The 13,843-nt window shown below is 59.2% G+C and overlaps 2 protein-coding genes across 7 annotated transcripts; one reads left to right on the top strand and one right to left on the bottom strand.

Annotated features, from left to right (window-relative positions):
- The first annotated feature begins 219 nt into the window (after window positions 1-219).
- On the top strand, window positions 220-3,872 carry LOC105495323 (cytochrome P450 2F3-like). 4 transcript variants are annotated; one of them, XR_011617571.1, is made up of 4 exons: window positions 1,188-1,675; window positions 1,834-1,992; window positions 2,428-3,390; window positions 3,552-3,872. XR_011617571.1 is itself a non-coding variant. In XM_071086882.1 (3 exons), the coding sequence occupies exons 1-3, from the start codon at window positions 1,052-1,054 to the stop codon at window positions 2,509-2,511; spliced, it is 300 nt and encodes a 99-aa protein (XP_070942983.1). In that variant the 5' UTR covers window positions 220-1,051; the 3' UTR covers window positions 2,512-3,872. The 4 variants fall into 4 exon arrangements, 1 of the variants encoding a protein (XP_070942983.1); XM_071086882.1 differs by lacking the exon at window positions 1,188-1,675 and adding an exon at window positions 220-1,108 and having other exon boundaries at window positions 2,428-3,872; XR_011617570.1 differs by having other exon boundaries at window positions 1,188-1,332; window positions 2,428-3,872.
- A 32-nt stretch (window positions 3,873-3,904) lies between these two features.
- On the bottom strand, window positions 3,905-13,210 carry LOC105495320 (egl-9 family hypoxia inducible factor 2). Of its 3 annotated transcripts, none has more exons than XM_011764699.3 (6): window positions 13,103-13,210; window positions 10,949-12,016; window positions 5,715-5,834; window positions 5,071-5,207; window positions 4,794-4,861; window positions 3,905-4,529 (listed from the first exon to the last, which is right to left on the bottom strand). In XM_011764699.3, the coding sequence occupies exons 2-6, from the start codon at window positions 11,783-11,785 to the stop codon at window positions 4,474-4,476; spliced, it is 1,218 nt and encodes a 405-aa protein (XP_011763001.1). In that variant the 5' UTR covers window positions 11,786-12,016; window positions 13,103-13,210; the 3' UTR covers window positions 3,905-4,473. The 3 variants fall into 3 exon arrangements, with proteins under 3 accessions (XP_011763001.1, XP_011763003.1, XP_011763002.1); XM_011764701.3 differs by lacking the exon at window positions 13,103-13,210 and adding an exon at window positions 12,729-12,881; XM_011764700.3 differs by lacking the exon at window positions 13,103-13,210 and adding an exon at window positions 12,661-12,872.
- Window positions 13,211-13,843: the final 633 nt, after the last annotated feature.

The following is a 13,843-nucleotide window of genomic DNA, read 5'->3' as shown; positions in this document are numbered from 1 at the left end:
AAGTTGCTAAGTAGGGCAGGCTGAGGCAGGCACACACAAAAAAAGCCAGGGGGAGCCAGGGCACAGTTCCACTAGGGCTGGAGGCAGGGTGGAGGCGTCTGGTTGGGGAATCCACGGAATGAGCAGCCCAGAGACGCCCACTCCTCCCACGTCGGGTCTCCGCCCCTGCTCCACCCAAGACCTTTTGGAAATCAACTAGAGGTCCAGGCGTGGAGAACTGCAGGCATGATGATCACGGGTATCGCAGCGCTGCTATTGTGGCTTCTGGTGCTGGCGCTGGCGCTGGCGCGGTGGGTGTAGGGTGGGTGCCGCGCTCAGATGCGAGGGTCCCTACCTCCCCGGCCCAGGCCATTCCTATTGCTGGGGAACTTGCAGCTGCAGTCCGGAGGCACGGACCACGCGCTCCATTCCCTACAGGAATGGGGGAACGGAATTTTGGATCCGTGGAGGTGGGGCTGGGGACTAGAACTCCTCCTGAATGAAGACAGCTAAGGGCTTGTACTCTAAGACCCTGAGGAAGGACAGGAAGGATGAGTGCTCAGGACTCCTGAGTTCTAGGAAAGGAGACTAGGGAGTGGAGAGCTTGGGGTCGGGACACTGGGTGGTAAGGAAGGAGCCCAGAGCAGGAAATCAGGTTGTGGGAAGAGGGGAGCAGAGAGTCTGTTCCCCTGGTTCAAGGTGGGGAGGCTGAGTACTGAGGGCCCAAAAGCCCGACTCTGAGGGTGCAGGAGGCTGGGAAGCTGGACTTCTAGGTCCCAAGGGAAGAAGGAAGTGGGGGCCTGGACTCCTGGATCTCAGGGAGGAAGGAGCTGGGGATCTGAACTCCTGGGCCTGAAGAATGAGGGCCCGAGACGAGGACTCCTGGGTCTGAAGGAAGAGAGAGCTGGGGGCGAGAGCTCCGATGAGAAACCTGATGGGCACCAGCTGAGCACCGGCTCCCTGTAGCTCTCCGGCCGCTGGGGCCCGGTGTTCACAGCGCAGCTGGGCCCGCGCCCTGCCGTGGTGCTGCACGGCTACGCAGCGCTGCGGGACGCGTTACTGCTACAGGCGGATGCCTTCTCCGGCCGCGGGTCCATGGCAGTCTTCGAACGCTTCACACGCGGACACGGTGAGGCCCGGGCGCTGGCCGTGCCGGCCTGCACACCTCAGGCTGGGCCCGTAAACGGTAGAAGCGGGCAAATGGGGGCGGGGCCTAATAGAGACTCCAGCTAATGAGGTGCAAACGGCCGAGAGAGGGCGCGGCGGCGCTAAAGCGTAAGGTTCGAATCGAGGTTCATCCTGCAGCCAAGAGGAGAGAAGAGCCTAAGAGTCAAAGCCCGAGAGCCAGCCTAGGTCAGCAATCGAGCCCAGCAAACGGGGGGCCAATGTGTGGATAGGGCACTTAGAGGTCCGGTAAAGAAGCAAAGCGCAGGAAGTCGGCCGCAGGAGTCGGAGGCCCCGAAAGGGATGTAGCCAGTGACCTGGCGCTTCCTGGATGGGGCGTGGCCGACTCCCGGGCCCGCCTCCTTTCCTGTCCCCACCACAAGAATCTTGTTTTCTAACGGGCCGCGCCGGTGGACACTGCGCAATTTTGCAGTTGGAGCGCTGAAGGAGTTGGGGTTAGGTACACGGACCATCCAGGCGCATGTCCTGGAGGAGGCGGCTTGTCTGCTAGGCGAAATGCAAGCCACCATTGGTGCGGCCTGGCTGGGAGGGCAGAAGGGACTGGTGTGGGAGTGGCCCTTGGACTGCCAAGATGGGGCCACGGGAAGGTATTTGGGTGGAAGGAAGCCAGTAAGCCCATGGGGCTGGCTGGGGGCAGGACCACGCATTATGACCACCGTCCTGTTCCAGGAGCCCCGTTTGACCCCATGCGACTTCTGGATAATGCTGTATCCAATGTTATCTGTTCTTGTCTTCGGGAACCGCTATGGCTACGGGGACCCGGAGTTCCTGAGGCTCCTGAACCTCTTCAGTGACAACTTCCGCATCATGAGCTCCAGATGGGGCGAGGTGAGAGGGCCGGCCACAGTCTCTCCCTTGTGCGTCCAGCCTTATGCCAAATCCCGAGTACACAGACCTACCTACAGTGGATCATTAGAATGGGACAGTTAGAGTAAGGTTCTAGAGTTCTAAAACCTCCAATATCAACGTCCTGGTCCAATCTCCCTGAAGGGAAACTAAGACCTAGTGGCCTTGTCCAGGGCCCTTGTTGAGACCCTGTCTCTCCAGATGTACATTTCCCCGTCCCTCATGGACTGGCTCCCAGGCCGGCACCGCCGAATCTTCCGAAACTTTCGGAGCTGTGGGTCTTCATCTGTGAGCAAATCCAACAACACTGGCAGATGCGGCAGCCGGCGGAGCCCCGCGATTTCATCAATTGCTTGACCAGATGGGTAAGGCGTGGTTCCCAGTTCCCTAAACTCTATCCTTGCCTCCCACCAACAGGTGCCTGGCACGCGGCAGCGCGTCTCCTCTGCCCACAGTAACAGCAGGACCCAGAGAGCCACTTCCAGGAGGAGACGTCAGTAATGATGACACACTTTTTTGGTGGCACCGAAACGAGCACCACCCTGTGCTATGGACTCCTCGTTCTGCTTAAGTACCCAGAGGTGGCAGGTCTGCAAGCCGGAGACCCAGAATGGGAGGCTGCAGTCTGGGGATGGCTGGAGGGTCCTGGAAGTGCGCAGCTCACAGCCTACCCCGGCCCCAGCCAAGGTGCAGGAGCTGCACCCTGTAGTAGGGTGGAGGCGCGCCCCAAGCCCGGACGACCACCAGTGACTGCCCTACACCAAAGCAGTGCTGCTCCAGATCCAGCGCTTCATCAGCGTGGTGCCGCTGGGGCTACCGCGCTCACCCTCAACACCCACTTGCACAGCCACTGTCTGCCCAAAGGTGCCCACTGAGTTTGGGAATCCTGTGCGGGGCCCGGGTGCATGAGGTGTATTCCGAGATCAGCCAGAATCGGTGGGTGTGCGCTGTGCAAACTGAAGCACAATCAGTTACTCCTGGAGCAGGATAGCAGGCCTGCCTTCCCTTCGGTTTTTGTTTTTTGATTTTATTTTTTTTGAGACAGTCTCGCCTTATCGCTCAGGCTGGAGTGCAGTGGCATGATCTCAACTCACTGCAACCTCCGCCTCCTGGGTTCAAGCAATTCTCCTGCTTCAGCCTCCTGAATACCTGGTATTACAGGCACCTGCCACCACACCTGGCTAATTTTTGTGGTTTTAGCAGAGACAGGTTTCGCTGTGTTGGCCAGGCTGGTCTCGAACTTCTTGACCTCGTGATCCATGCTCCTCGGCCTCCCAGAGTGCTGGGATTACAGGCGTGAGCTACCTGCCCGGCCTATTCCCTTGGGCTTTTAAAAAGGGCCTTGGATGGAGGAGGTGCACATGCTCACCAAGCCCACAGGTAAACCTAGTTGCATGTACCCCCAGGGCACCTTTGTGATTCCCGCTTGTGACTGCACACTGACCCCACTCAATTCAAAGACCCAGATTGCTTCAACGCTACCAACTTCCTGGACAAGGGCAAGTTCCAGGGCAATGACCCTTTCATGCCCTTTGCCTCAGGTGCGGGCAGGAGAAGACGGGGACCAGCCTGGACCGGCTCTGGGGTGCATGGTGCTCACTATGCACCCGTGTACCTGGGAAAGCAGATGTGCCTGGGCACAGGCCTGGCCCACTTGGAGATCTTCCTATTCCTTACAGCCACCCTACAGAGGTTCCGCCTGCTCCCTGTGGTAAACCCTGGCACCATCAACCTCACCTGCAGTTCACTGGCCTGGGCAGTGTCCCCCCAGCCTTCCAGCTCCAGCTAGTGGCCTGCTGAGGTCAGGCTCCGCTGTAGTGGGCTCACTGGCCCTCAAACCTCCGTACCCTCCTTGGTCAATAAAGGCCCTAAATTGCAGATGGAGTCAGATGTGTGCAGCTCTGAGGTAAACTTTTATTTCTTGGCTGACAGGACTTCCACACCCATGCTCCTCCTGGCACCTTTTACTCTGCCCACGCAGTGGCAGCCCAGTCCCAAAAGGTGCCTGCCATGGCCAAAGGGGTTGGGGAGTCACTTCACATTCCAGGCTGGAGGAGTGAGAAGGTTTGGGGGTACTCCTCCCACCCCATTGCCAGCAAGAGGCCGTGACTCACCTCAACCCCAAGTCCTGCATCCTGGTGGGAAGTGACAATGCCTCCTCCCAGCTCTCCACACCTAATGGGGTCATGACCAGACAGGGTAGGACCCAGGCCCCAGCTTCAGTTGGTAACGGTTGCCTCCAAGGCTGCCCCCTGTCCAGGTCACAACCCCAGCCCCCATCATGGGGCAGCAAAGGTCTCTTCTCCTTCTTGGTCCTCAGCAACAGACAGAGCCCTCCACGCCAGGCAGGACAGAGGCAAAGTCAGAAGCAGCAGCGGTGGCAGGGAAGGAGCAGCCAATACAGGCCCAGGGCTCTCCTGAAGTCAGGGCAAGCTGTCTGCCATGCGGCTCTGGGACTGGCCACTAGGTGGGCGTAGGCGGCTGTGATACAGGTACTTGGACACCTTTCTGTCCTGATGCTGGGGGTGAGAGGGGACAGGAGACAGTGAGTCATCAGGAGAGGGACAAAAAAGCCAAGGGAAACCTGGGGAAATGGGGAGAGGACCAGGAAGAAATGGGGCTCCTGTTGGGGTACCAGAAGAGTGGACTGTCTAAGGAAGGTGGGCAGAGATGAAGAAAAATGAGTGGTGAGATTTAACAAGAGGCTGATGAGGGGGATGGGGTGGCATGAGGCCCAACAGGGCCCACGGAATAGGAAGGACTGGAGGGAGGGAAGCAGGTACCTAGCTGATACTTGTCTTTGGCTGCTGCCCGCTCCTTGGCATCAAAATACCAGACAGTGATGGCGTACCTGGGGACCAGGATGGTTGGACATCAGTTTTCTGCAATTCCAGCTACCATATCCACACATGCTAGGAGGCCATCCTTTTCAGCCACCCGGTTCTGCTCCCACCTAGGCCCCCTCTCAGTACTTGGTCGCTCCCTAGTCACTCTGAGGCTCTGACAGGACATTGTCACAGGGGGAGCACCTGGGTGCATCCCCAGAAGTACAGGTCATACCTGGTGGCATAGGCTGGCTTCACCTCGTGGGGGTTCCGCCGGTCAGACCAGAAAATGAGCAACCGGTCAAAGAGTGGTTCGATGTTGGCTACCACCGGCCGGCCCTCAGGGAAGATCTGCAGCAGGCCACCATGCACCTGGGGGCAGGCCAGAGGATGAGGTTGGCCTGTCCAGCCAGGAGCCGCTGCCTCCCACGGCACCCGGGAGCCCACTAGGGGGCGCAGCATCCGCCCGTATCACTCCCTCCCACCCCTCGGGCTCTCAAAATGAATGACAACCCAGAGTCTGCATCACCATGGAGATGGGCAGGAAGCTACTAAAGACAGGAAAAGGGGGAAAGTGTTCATTACAAGGCCGGGTGGGGCTGGGCAGACAGCACCATTCCCGGAAAGAGGGGAGTTCCCATCACACAGCCAGATAGAGAGGAGGAGGTGCCATTTCCCAGGAAGAGCCAGCAGATTGCACCCCTGGCTGTGTGCTGAGAAGAGGAACAGGAGAATGCCAGAATCTGGGCTGAGAGTGGAAAATGGAGTGGATGCACGTCCCATCTACCCCGGCTCCAGCCCCACCTGCCCCGGCCCCAGCCCTAGCCCTGACCCCAGCCCTAGCCTTGACCCCAGCCCCACCCTCACCCTCACCCCTACCTTAACGTCCCAGTTCTGATTCAGGTAATAGATACAGGTGATGCAGCGCCCATCGCCGTGGGGATTGTCAACGTGCCTTACGTACCCGAGCCCGTTGCCTGGGTAGCACGCCACCATGGCCTGGCAGGAATGGAGGGAGGTAGGTTTACTGGGGCTAGGCAGGCACATCTTAGAGAAGCAGCCATGAATTACCTATTTTCCCACCCCTTCTTGCCCTGTATTCCTTGGGTCAAGGGTTCCAAGTGCCTGCCCCAAAAGAATTTCTCCATTTTCAGCCAAAATCCCATCTCCAAGTCCATCAGAAACCTCAGCTCCTGGGCCTCAAGAGCCCACTCCCTCCCACACACATACCTGGGGCCTGGCACCCAGCTAGGGCTCAATTAGTAACAGACGGTTTGATTTGTTTCAAGATATCCCAAACCCTACCTCAGCTATTTCAGAATAATATCAATTTAAACATTTTCAAGTGTGCAAGGAGGTGGCCTCACAGCCCTAGACCAGGAATTCTTACCCTTGGCTGTGGAGTGGAACCCCCTGGGGAGCTCTGAGGCTCTGATGTACCTGGTCTAAGGAAGGGTCTGAAATTGGTAAAGGTTCCCAGGTAATTCTACCATGCAGCAATGTGAGAACTGCTACCCTGGATTACAAAGAATCCCCACTAAATTATCTGTCCCATAGACATCCGAACAGGAGCCAAAACCTACAGTCTGAATAGAAAGTGAGACCTAATTCCAACACCAAGGATAATTTGCTGGATAACCCTAGCCAGATCCATCACCTGAATGGGCCTCAACTGCCTGATGTGTACAACAGGGGTAATAAACACCTGCTCTGTTTACAGCAGTAGCAATTAATCCCTCTGAGAACATAACTTGGGAAGTTCTGGACCCGCATCCCCCGGAGACCTAACAGGGCTTGGTTTCTCTGTCTACAGGGTTCTTTCCTCTGCCTGACAGTTGCCACTCCCCTGACCCAGCCCTACCATGCTGCAGCCAGGGCCCTGGGATGTTTGTCATCAGGGAGCTGGCAGAAAGGTGGCTGAGAGGTAAAGGAAATGGCCCAGCCACCTCTGCAGACCCAATTCCCTGGTTCAAGTCTCAGTGCTGCCACAGGAGCTGTGGCATCAGGCAGGTGACTTCCTGGTCTCAGGTTCCTCATCCATGGATCCAATGGAGCTGACGGCTATTTCACAGGTTGTTGTGGAACAAGTGAACAAGATAACAAGTGTCTGGGAAGACAGCCAGCACAGTGCCTGCCACATGGAGCACAGGCTGAAATGCCATTTAAAAATGTAAAAAGGTCCCTGTCTCACCCTCTGCCCAAAGTCACTGCAGTAGCAGACAAAAAGGGGAGGACTGGCACAAAGACCCTTCAGCTTCTCCCCAGCCTGGACCATCTGTCTGGACCTCTCCGCCCTGGTACAACTCTGCTGGCGTCTGCTCCCCACGAATGCTCAGCTACACCTATGGGCCCAGCCCAGCAAGACAGCCCCAAGATAAACATTCATGATCAAACATCAGTGGCTGCTGCCACAACAGGATGCTTGCCAAGCACGCACGCCACGGCAGGCTGGGTTGCTTCAATCCTCACTCTCCCCAGGACGCCTCCCAACACATTATCCCAGGGCTCACCCTCTGTGGTAGATGTTAAGCTGCTCTGCATTAACCATGTGCACCCTCGCCCACCAGACCTTGCCCTGGAAAGAGAGGGCTGCCACCCTCTACGGCCACCCAGCAGTGGGAAGCTGACAACCTTCTCTCTGGCAGCACCAGAGTACAATGAGTGAGAGGCCCCCAGGAAAAACCCTACACCTCAAGATTCAGGAAGGGGCACTGCTCACTCCCTGTAGATGGGTCGACACTCTGAGCAACCACCTCACTGGGAGAAGAATTTGGCCATGGCCCAGGAGGCTTGGAATCAGTGAGTTACTGACTAGAGATGGGCAAGGCCTCCCCAGTTAGGAATCCAATCAGAGATTACACTGATGATGCACGTGGATGGGTGACAGGGAAGGGGTCCAGTGCTGCACCCTCTTCCACCACAATCCTTCCCCACACAGCAGTCAGAGCCCCTCTTCTCCAGGTCTTCGCTGCATCCCAAGAAAATACAAATTCCCAGCCACAGCCTCAAAGACCCCCAACCTCATGTGCCACTCCCATCACTCCGCTCCATGCCTCAACAGGCTGAGCTCATCACCACCACAAGGCCTCTGCACTGGCCTGGGACACTCTCCCTTCTGACCCTCCTTGTTATTCAGGATTCAGAGGCCAAGGGTCACCTTGAGTACTCCAGCTGATTGTCCATTCCACTCCTAACAACATGGCATCAGCACAGGCACCTGTTTACCTAGTACTGGCCTGGAAGGCAGCCACAGCGAAGCCCCTGGGGCCACGTCAGTCTCCCCAGTGCCCAATGCAGTACCTGCTGACTGAGCACACTGCTCTGGGCCTCCTCTGCACCCCAGCCCTGCTGTGTTCCCTCCTGTCCTGTACATTCTCACACAGCACCTCCCACCAAGCACACAGGACACATGCAGAAACAGGAACCTGCTCTTTAGGGCCCCACCCTTCCCCCACATATACACACCTTGGGGGTGAAAGCATCCTCTGGCCCCAAGGAAAGTATCTACTTCCTGCCCTCACAGGGGAAGGCCTCAGGAAACTTGCTCTCAACCCCTCCCACCTAGGGGAGGGGCAGGTGGGACCAGGGCCAGGAGACTAAAGACTTAAAGGCTATTGGTGACAATGGGCCTGCCAAGAGACCCAACACCACTACACACACCCCCCAGTCAGAAGCCTGTGACTGTCCCACCTCCAAGCTGCTCTTCAAGGAGTAAACCAAGCAGGGTGGACCCTCCCTGGGGTCCCCTCTGGTGGCCCTTGCTGCCAGTGGGAGTCAACTCTCTCCCAACTACAGGTCAACCGAGCACCTGTCCCCAGTCAAGGAGTTGGGGGAAGGTAGAACACAGGAGCTCCACTAAGAACGGACTAAGAAGCAGATTCCCACTGGCTCTAGCCCGCCACACTGGTGATCCATGTCCCCACGGCAACCGCTGTGGCCCACCTCAGCACCCCACAGCCTTACCCTGGAGTCCAGCAGAGTCCAGATGGCGCCCTCTAAAAGCAGAAAAGCCTGGAGTTGTTTCTCACTGGGGAGGGGACGGCTCCTCCCCTATGTTCCCAGTCCAGCCTGGCCTATCCTTACCTCCCTAGGACAATTAGGGTCACCTAAGGCTAAAAAGGTCCAAACACTTCCCCTCTTCAATCCTCGCCGGGGCCCTGTCCCCAACCCCCTGGAAGGTGGGCACCAGAGGCACCAAAAGACAACAGATCCGGCCGGGCACAGTGGCTCACATCTGTAATCCCAGTACTTTGGGAGGCCAAGGTGGGTGGATCACGAGGTCAGGAGATAGAGACCATCCTGGCTAACACGGTGAAACCCTGTCTCTACTAAAAATACAAAAAATTAGCCGGACGAGGTGGCAGGCGCCTGTAGTCCCAGCTACTCGGGAGGCTGAGGCAGGAGAATGGCATGAACCTGGGAGGTGGAGCTTGCAGTGAGCCGAGATCTCGCCACTGCACTCCAGCCTGGACAACAGAGCAAGACTCTGTCTTCAAAAAAAAAAGACAAGAGATCTTCTCCTTCTACTCTCCCCACCCCAAACTGCCACAGACTCGCTGGAGATGTAACCTGGTTTTCCTGTTCCGTGGATCAGCAAATTGAGGCTCAGAGCAGTGTCCCATCTGGGCCACTCAGCCCTTCTGGTCTCCCCCTGACGAGGACAACAGCCAACCTGGTGTGAAGATGCTGAGCCAGGGAGGCCACTGATCCTGCCCGCACAGAGCCAAGCCCGGGGAGGGGCCGGCTCTGGCTCAGCTATCAAGTAACGGGAGGGAGAGGGAAGTAGAACAAGTTCCAGCTGGGGTGGGGAGGAAACAGGCCTTGGCCCCGGGGGAGCCCTGGTCCCTGAGCCAGCTCCAGCCTGAGAGGAAAGCCACACAGAGGCAGAACCCAAGATGGGATCTGCAGGAGGAGGCAGGGGACATCAGGAGCTCAGCCTCATGCCTGCAGGGCACAACACAGCCCGTGCCATCGGCCAGCCAGGCATCGCTGTGTTGAGCAGTGGGCACTCCCCACAGGGCCCTGTCCAAAGGACACCAAGCCCTGTACTCAAGGCCAGGCCCCCACACCACCTATGAAAACAGTGATCCTGTCAGCACGCCGGAAGGGCCCTGTGGACCACTGTCCTGTGCTGGGCTCCTGACCCCAGGTTCCTGAACAGGCAGCTGGAGGCCATGAGGCCTTGACAACTGCCTGGAAACTCCAAGCAAATGAGTATTTGTTTTAAGAGAGAATCTGTGGCCTCTGACAGATTCTCAAAAAGACCCAGACTCCAAAATACAATTAAGAACTACTGTTCTAAAGCAAAAAGAAAAAGAGACTAAGAACAAACACATAAAGGCAGAGAGAAGAGACAAACATGGGAAGGGAGGAAGTGACACACAGGACAGGGGGAATGGATGGCAGAGACTGGGACGGGGAAGGGTGGGAGACATGGGGATGAGAGCTCCACCTGGGTCAGCAGGCAGCGACCCAGTACCAGCCCCAGGAGACTGTCCTCGATGCAGATGCCACAGTAGGGACCCAGGGCACAATGCAGTCCAGGGCCAGGCACTGGGCCTAGCGGGCAGCACCCCTTTCCTTCCCTCAGCCCAGGGCTCACTCATCACACCCTACCCGTTCTGCTTCTCCTGCCTGGGAGACAGATGAATGAACCAGAGACATGGGCCAGCAAACAGGGATGGACAACAGGAGCGCAGGGAAGGATGCGGACAGGGACAGACAGCAACAGAGGACGGACAAGTGAACTGTGTGCCTGTCTCATCACTGCGCTTGGTCTGGGGCCCCAGACAGACACCAGGAGGCCATGAACCCCACCAAGGCCCATGCTGTGAAAGTCAGCAACTCTCATGAGTTTCTTCAAGAGAGTTCCTGGCAAAGTCAAGAACCACTGTGGCTCCAGGACAAACTCCTAGCTTACAGGTGCACACATTAAGGCCCACAGGGAGGACAAGGCCCCCCCGAGTCCCCACAAGTGAGCAACCCACTCCACTGAACTGCCTAAACCCAGAAGCCCCCCAGAAGCCTGTCTCCAAACCCACTGTGCTCAGAGCACTGAATGCCAAACCAGGATGCTGCAAAGCCCTGCCAGAGAGGCCCCCACCTGGCCTTACCTTGGTGCGCCCGTTGATGACATAGCTGCCCAGCCGCCCTGCGCAGTGGCGGATGACGGCGTCCACGTGGGCCATGAGGGCACCAATGCTTCGGCAGCCTGCTTCATGGCCTTCCACCCAGGCAATCTGGTCCCCACGGATGCTGCGCGGCGGGATCGCCCGCTGGCTCACTAGCTGCCCATCTCGCAGGCGCCCACCCCGTTTGAGGGCCTCCACCTCGGCCAGCACGCGGCCGCCCAGCGCTGCCCCCAGGAAGCTGTCCTTGACGCAGATGCCGTAGTACCGCATGCAGGGCACGATATAGTCCAGGGCCAGGCGCTCAGGTGCAGAGGGCAGCGCCTCCTCCATCAGCCCAGCACTGGCCTCACCACTGCCACTGCTGCAGCCGCAGCTCATGCCACCCTCCCGCTCTGCCTCCTGGTTCTCTTGCCTGGCCCAGGGCCGCTTGCTGGGTGAAGGGGCATCCCCACCATCCTCGGCCCATTTCCGTTTGGGGGCCTCAGGCCGGGCGCCCTGGGCTGCCAGTCGCTGGCACCCCTTGGTGACCAGCGCTGCAGCGCCTTCACTCTGCAGCGGCCGCAGCTCACCACCATCCTGCCCGCCAAAACCGTCCCGAAGGGGGCTGGCAGTGGTAGAGGTGGCTGTAGCTCTGGGAGTCCCACTCCCCGCTGAGGCCTCACTAGGCACTCCTGGACAGTGGTAGGAGGGGAGCAGGGGACAGGGCAGGTAACTCTCCACCCCCATCCTGGCCCGGCCAGGCTCCAAGGGCTCTGACGAAGACCCTGGTAACTGAGGGAGAGCCTGACTTAGGGGCTGCGACTGGCACGGGCTGTCCATGGCAGCAGTGTCTTCATCCCCCGGGCATGGAGGGCACCGCCCGGGCCCATGGTGCCACCCTCCTCCGCCTCCTCCTCTGCCTCTTGATGCAGCTGGGGGCCACCAGGCCTGGCGTGGGGCAGGGTGAGGCAGGGCAGACAGCAAGAGCTCTTCTCGTGCCCTGGGGGTTGCTTGCTGGTCCCCAAGTCCTCTGCCGTCCCTAAGGGCTTGGGAAGGGACCCTTCAGGGTGGCTAGAAAAAGGAAAAAGAAAAGGGATGTGAGAGGAGCTAGAGACAGGCAGGCTAGGGAAAGAGGGGATGGCATGGGCAGGAGTGGGGAAGACGACCAGGGCAGACTTGACTATAGAGGTCCCCCAAAACCTGGGGCCAAGTCGGGGAGAAGACCCTGAGAATCTGGAGGTGTGAGAGTCCGCTGACAGACAAGGGACAGTGATAGGGAAAGGCTGGAGGCCAGAGGCTGGGTAGACGACCCTAAGACAGAGGACTGTGGTGCGGGTTGTGGGACGCGGTAACCAAAGACAGAGAAAGGAGGACTGGAGTAGAAAAGGGTGGTGTGGAGGGGTGGGAAGGAGGGAGTTTGGAAAATAGGAGGGATCTGCCTCGGCGTTCCAGAGACAGACAGAGAAATGTGGGGGATTCTGAGAGAATCAGAGTTGGGGGCGGGGGGAGTCAAAAGACAGAGGAAACTGGGGAGTCCAAAGACAAAGAGAACGAGGGACCCAGAGACAGAAAAACAGACCGGAGGGAAGCTGGGAGGGAAGCTGGGAGGGAGGGCCCGGGACGGAGCGGGGCGGTAGGGTCGACCCGAGCCCGACGGGAGGAAGCCGGCCGGGGGCGGACACACGCCCAGACGGAAGGGAGGTCCCGAGACTGACCGAAGGGAGGGGCCCTCGGGGAGAGGGTCCGCGGCGGCAGAGGGAAGGACGGAAGAGGGTGCACGCACCCGGAGACAGGACGAGGGAAAAAGGCACCCTCCTCCAGGGCACCCCCACGCCCCCAACCCCGGGCGGGCCCTGAGGCCACTTTGGAGAGCTGTAGCGACAGGGACAGGGCCTAGGGGCCGCTCGGACCCCCTCCCCTCCCCCTCCCCTCGGCCTCCGCCCGGCGCGCGCTCCCCGCCCCCACCCCAACCCCCCCAACGGCCGGCACCCAACGTCCCCGGCGCGCGTCCCTCCCCCGCGCCGCACCCACATCCCCCTTACCGGGGTCGCCCTGGCAGGCCCCGGCGGGCGCCCCCACACCCCGCCCTGTTCGTGTCGGCGCCCCGGCTCCGACTCAGTCTCCTCCCGCTCCCTTCTCGCCCCGCGACCTCCTCACCAAGCTTTTTCCTCCGGCCCCGGCGCCGCCGTTTGTGCCAGCCGCCCTGCGCCGCACAGCGCGCCATACCCCGCCCCCACCGCGCGCGACGCCCCGCCCCGCCTCGCCCGTTGGGCACGTGACCGCGCCCCAACGGAGGCAACGGCGCCTGCGCAGACCTGAGCCGCGCTGGGCGAGGAAGTTCGGGACAAGCCCCCAGCCAAGGAGAAAGGAAACAGGGCTCCGTGGCCGACACGAGGTTCATTTGCATCATCCTCCGCCCCGCCCCCTTTGCGCGGGAGGGGGATCGCAGTGTGAGGGGCCGGCTCTGGGAGGGGGCGTTTCCTGCATGTTGGAATCAAGTGGCGTTGGCGGGGCGGAGCACGCAAATTATGTGATTTACATGAACAGGCCCACCCCGCGTTCCCCCCCAGCGCGGGCACCGGGTTCGGCAGCGCGGTGCGCGTGACTTCATTTACAGGGTCAGCTCCTCCTCCTCCTCGCAGCCCAGGAACGGGGGTGAGAGATGGATAAATGGCTGCGCAGTTAGTTGGCAAATGTATGTAAATTCGCACGTCAGTAATTTACATAAGTATCTTTTATAACGGAGGAGAAAAAGTGCGGGATGCCCTTGAGAAAAGTGAACGCGGACTAGAAGGGATGTTGTGCCAATGTGTATTTTCAAGACCCGCTCCGCCCTGCCCCCTCGGGACAATCGTGGGAATCAGAATAAAGAACCAGGGAAAGTCTGGGCAACAGAGT

The sequence above is a fragment of the Macaca nemestrina genome, chromosome 20 (assembly GCF_043159975.1).
Source record: "Macaca nemestrina isolate mMacNem1 chromosome 20, mMacNem.hap1, whole genome shotgun sequence".
NCBI classification, from domain to species: Eukaryota; Metazoa; Chordata; class Mammalia; order Primates; family Cercopithecidae; genus Macaca; species Macaca nemestrina.
Note: the sequence above shows the minus strand (reverse complement) of the source record. Positions and strands in the feature narration are given on the sequence as shown.

Coding starts and splice junctions, on each gene's coding strand:
- LOC105495320 (XM_011764699.3), bottom strand. CDS start 11,785: ATGGACAGCCCGTGCCAGTCGCAGCCCCTAAGTCAGGCTCTCCCTCAG. Junction 4,862..5,070: donor AAGCCAGCCTATGCCACCAG/GTATGACCTGTA, acceptor CCTGGTCCCCAG/GTACGCCATCACTGTCTGGT. Junction 4,530..4,793: donor CAAAGACAAGTATCAGCTAG/GTACCTGCTTCC, acceptor TCTCACCCCCAG/CATCAGGACAGAAAGGTGTC.
- LOC105495323 (XM_071086882.1), top strand. CDS start 1,052: ATGCCTTCTCCGGCCGCGGGTCCATGGCAGTCTTCGAACGCTTCACAC. Junction 1,109..1,833: donor ACGCTTCACACGCGGACACG/GTGAGGCCCGGG, acceptor GTCCTGTTCCAG/GAGCCCCGTTTGACCCCATG. Junction 1,993..2,427: donor TGAGCTCCAGATGGGGCGAG/GTGAGAGGGCCG, acceptor TCCCACCAACAG/GTGCCTGGCACGCGGCAGCG.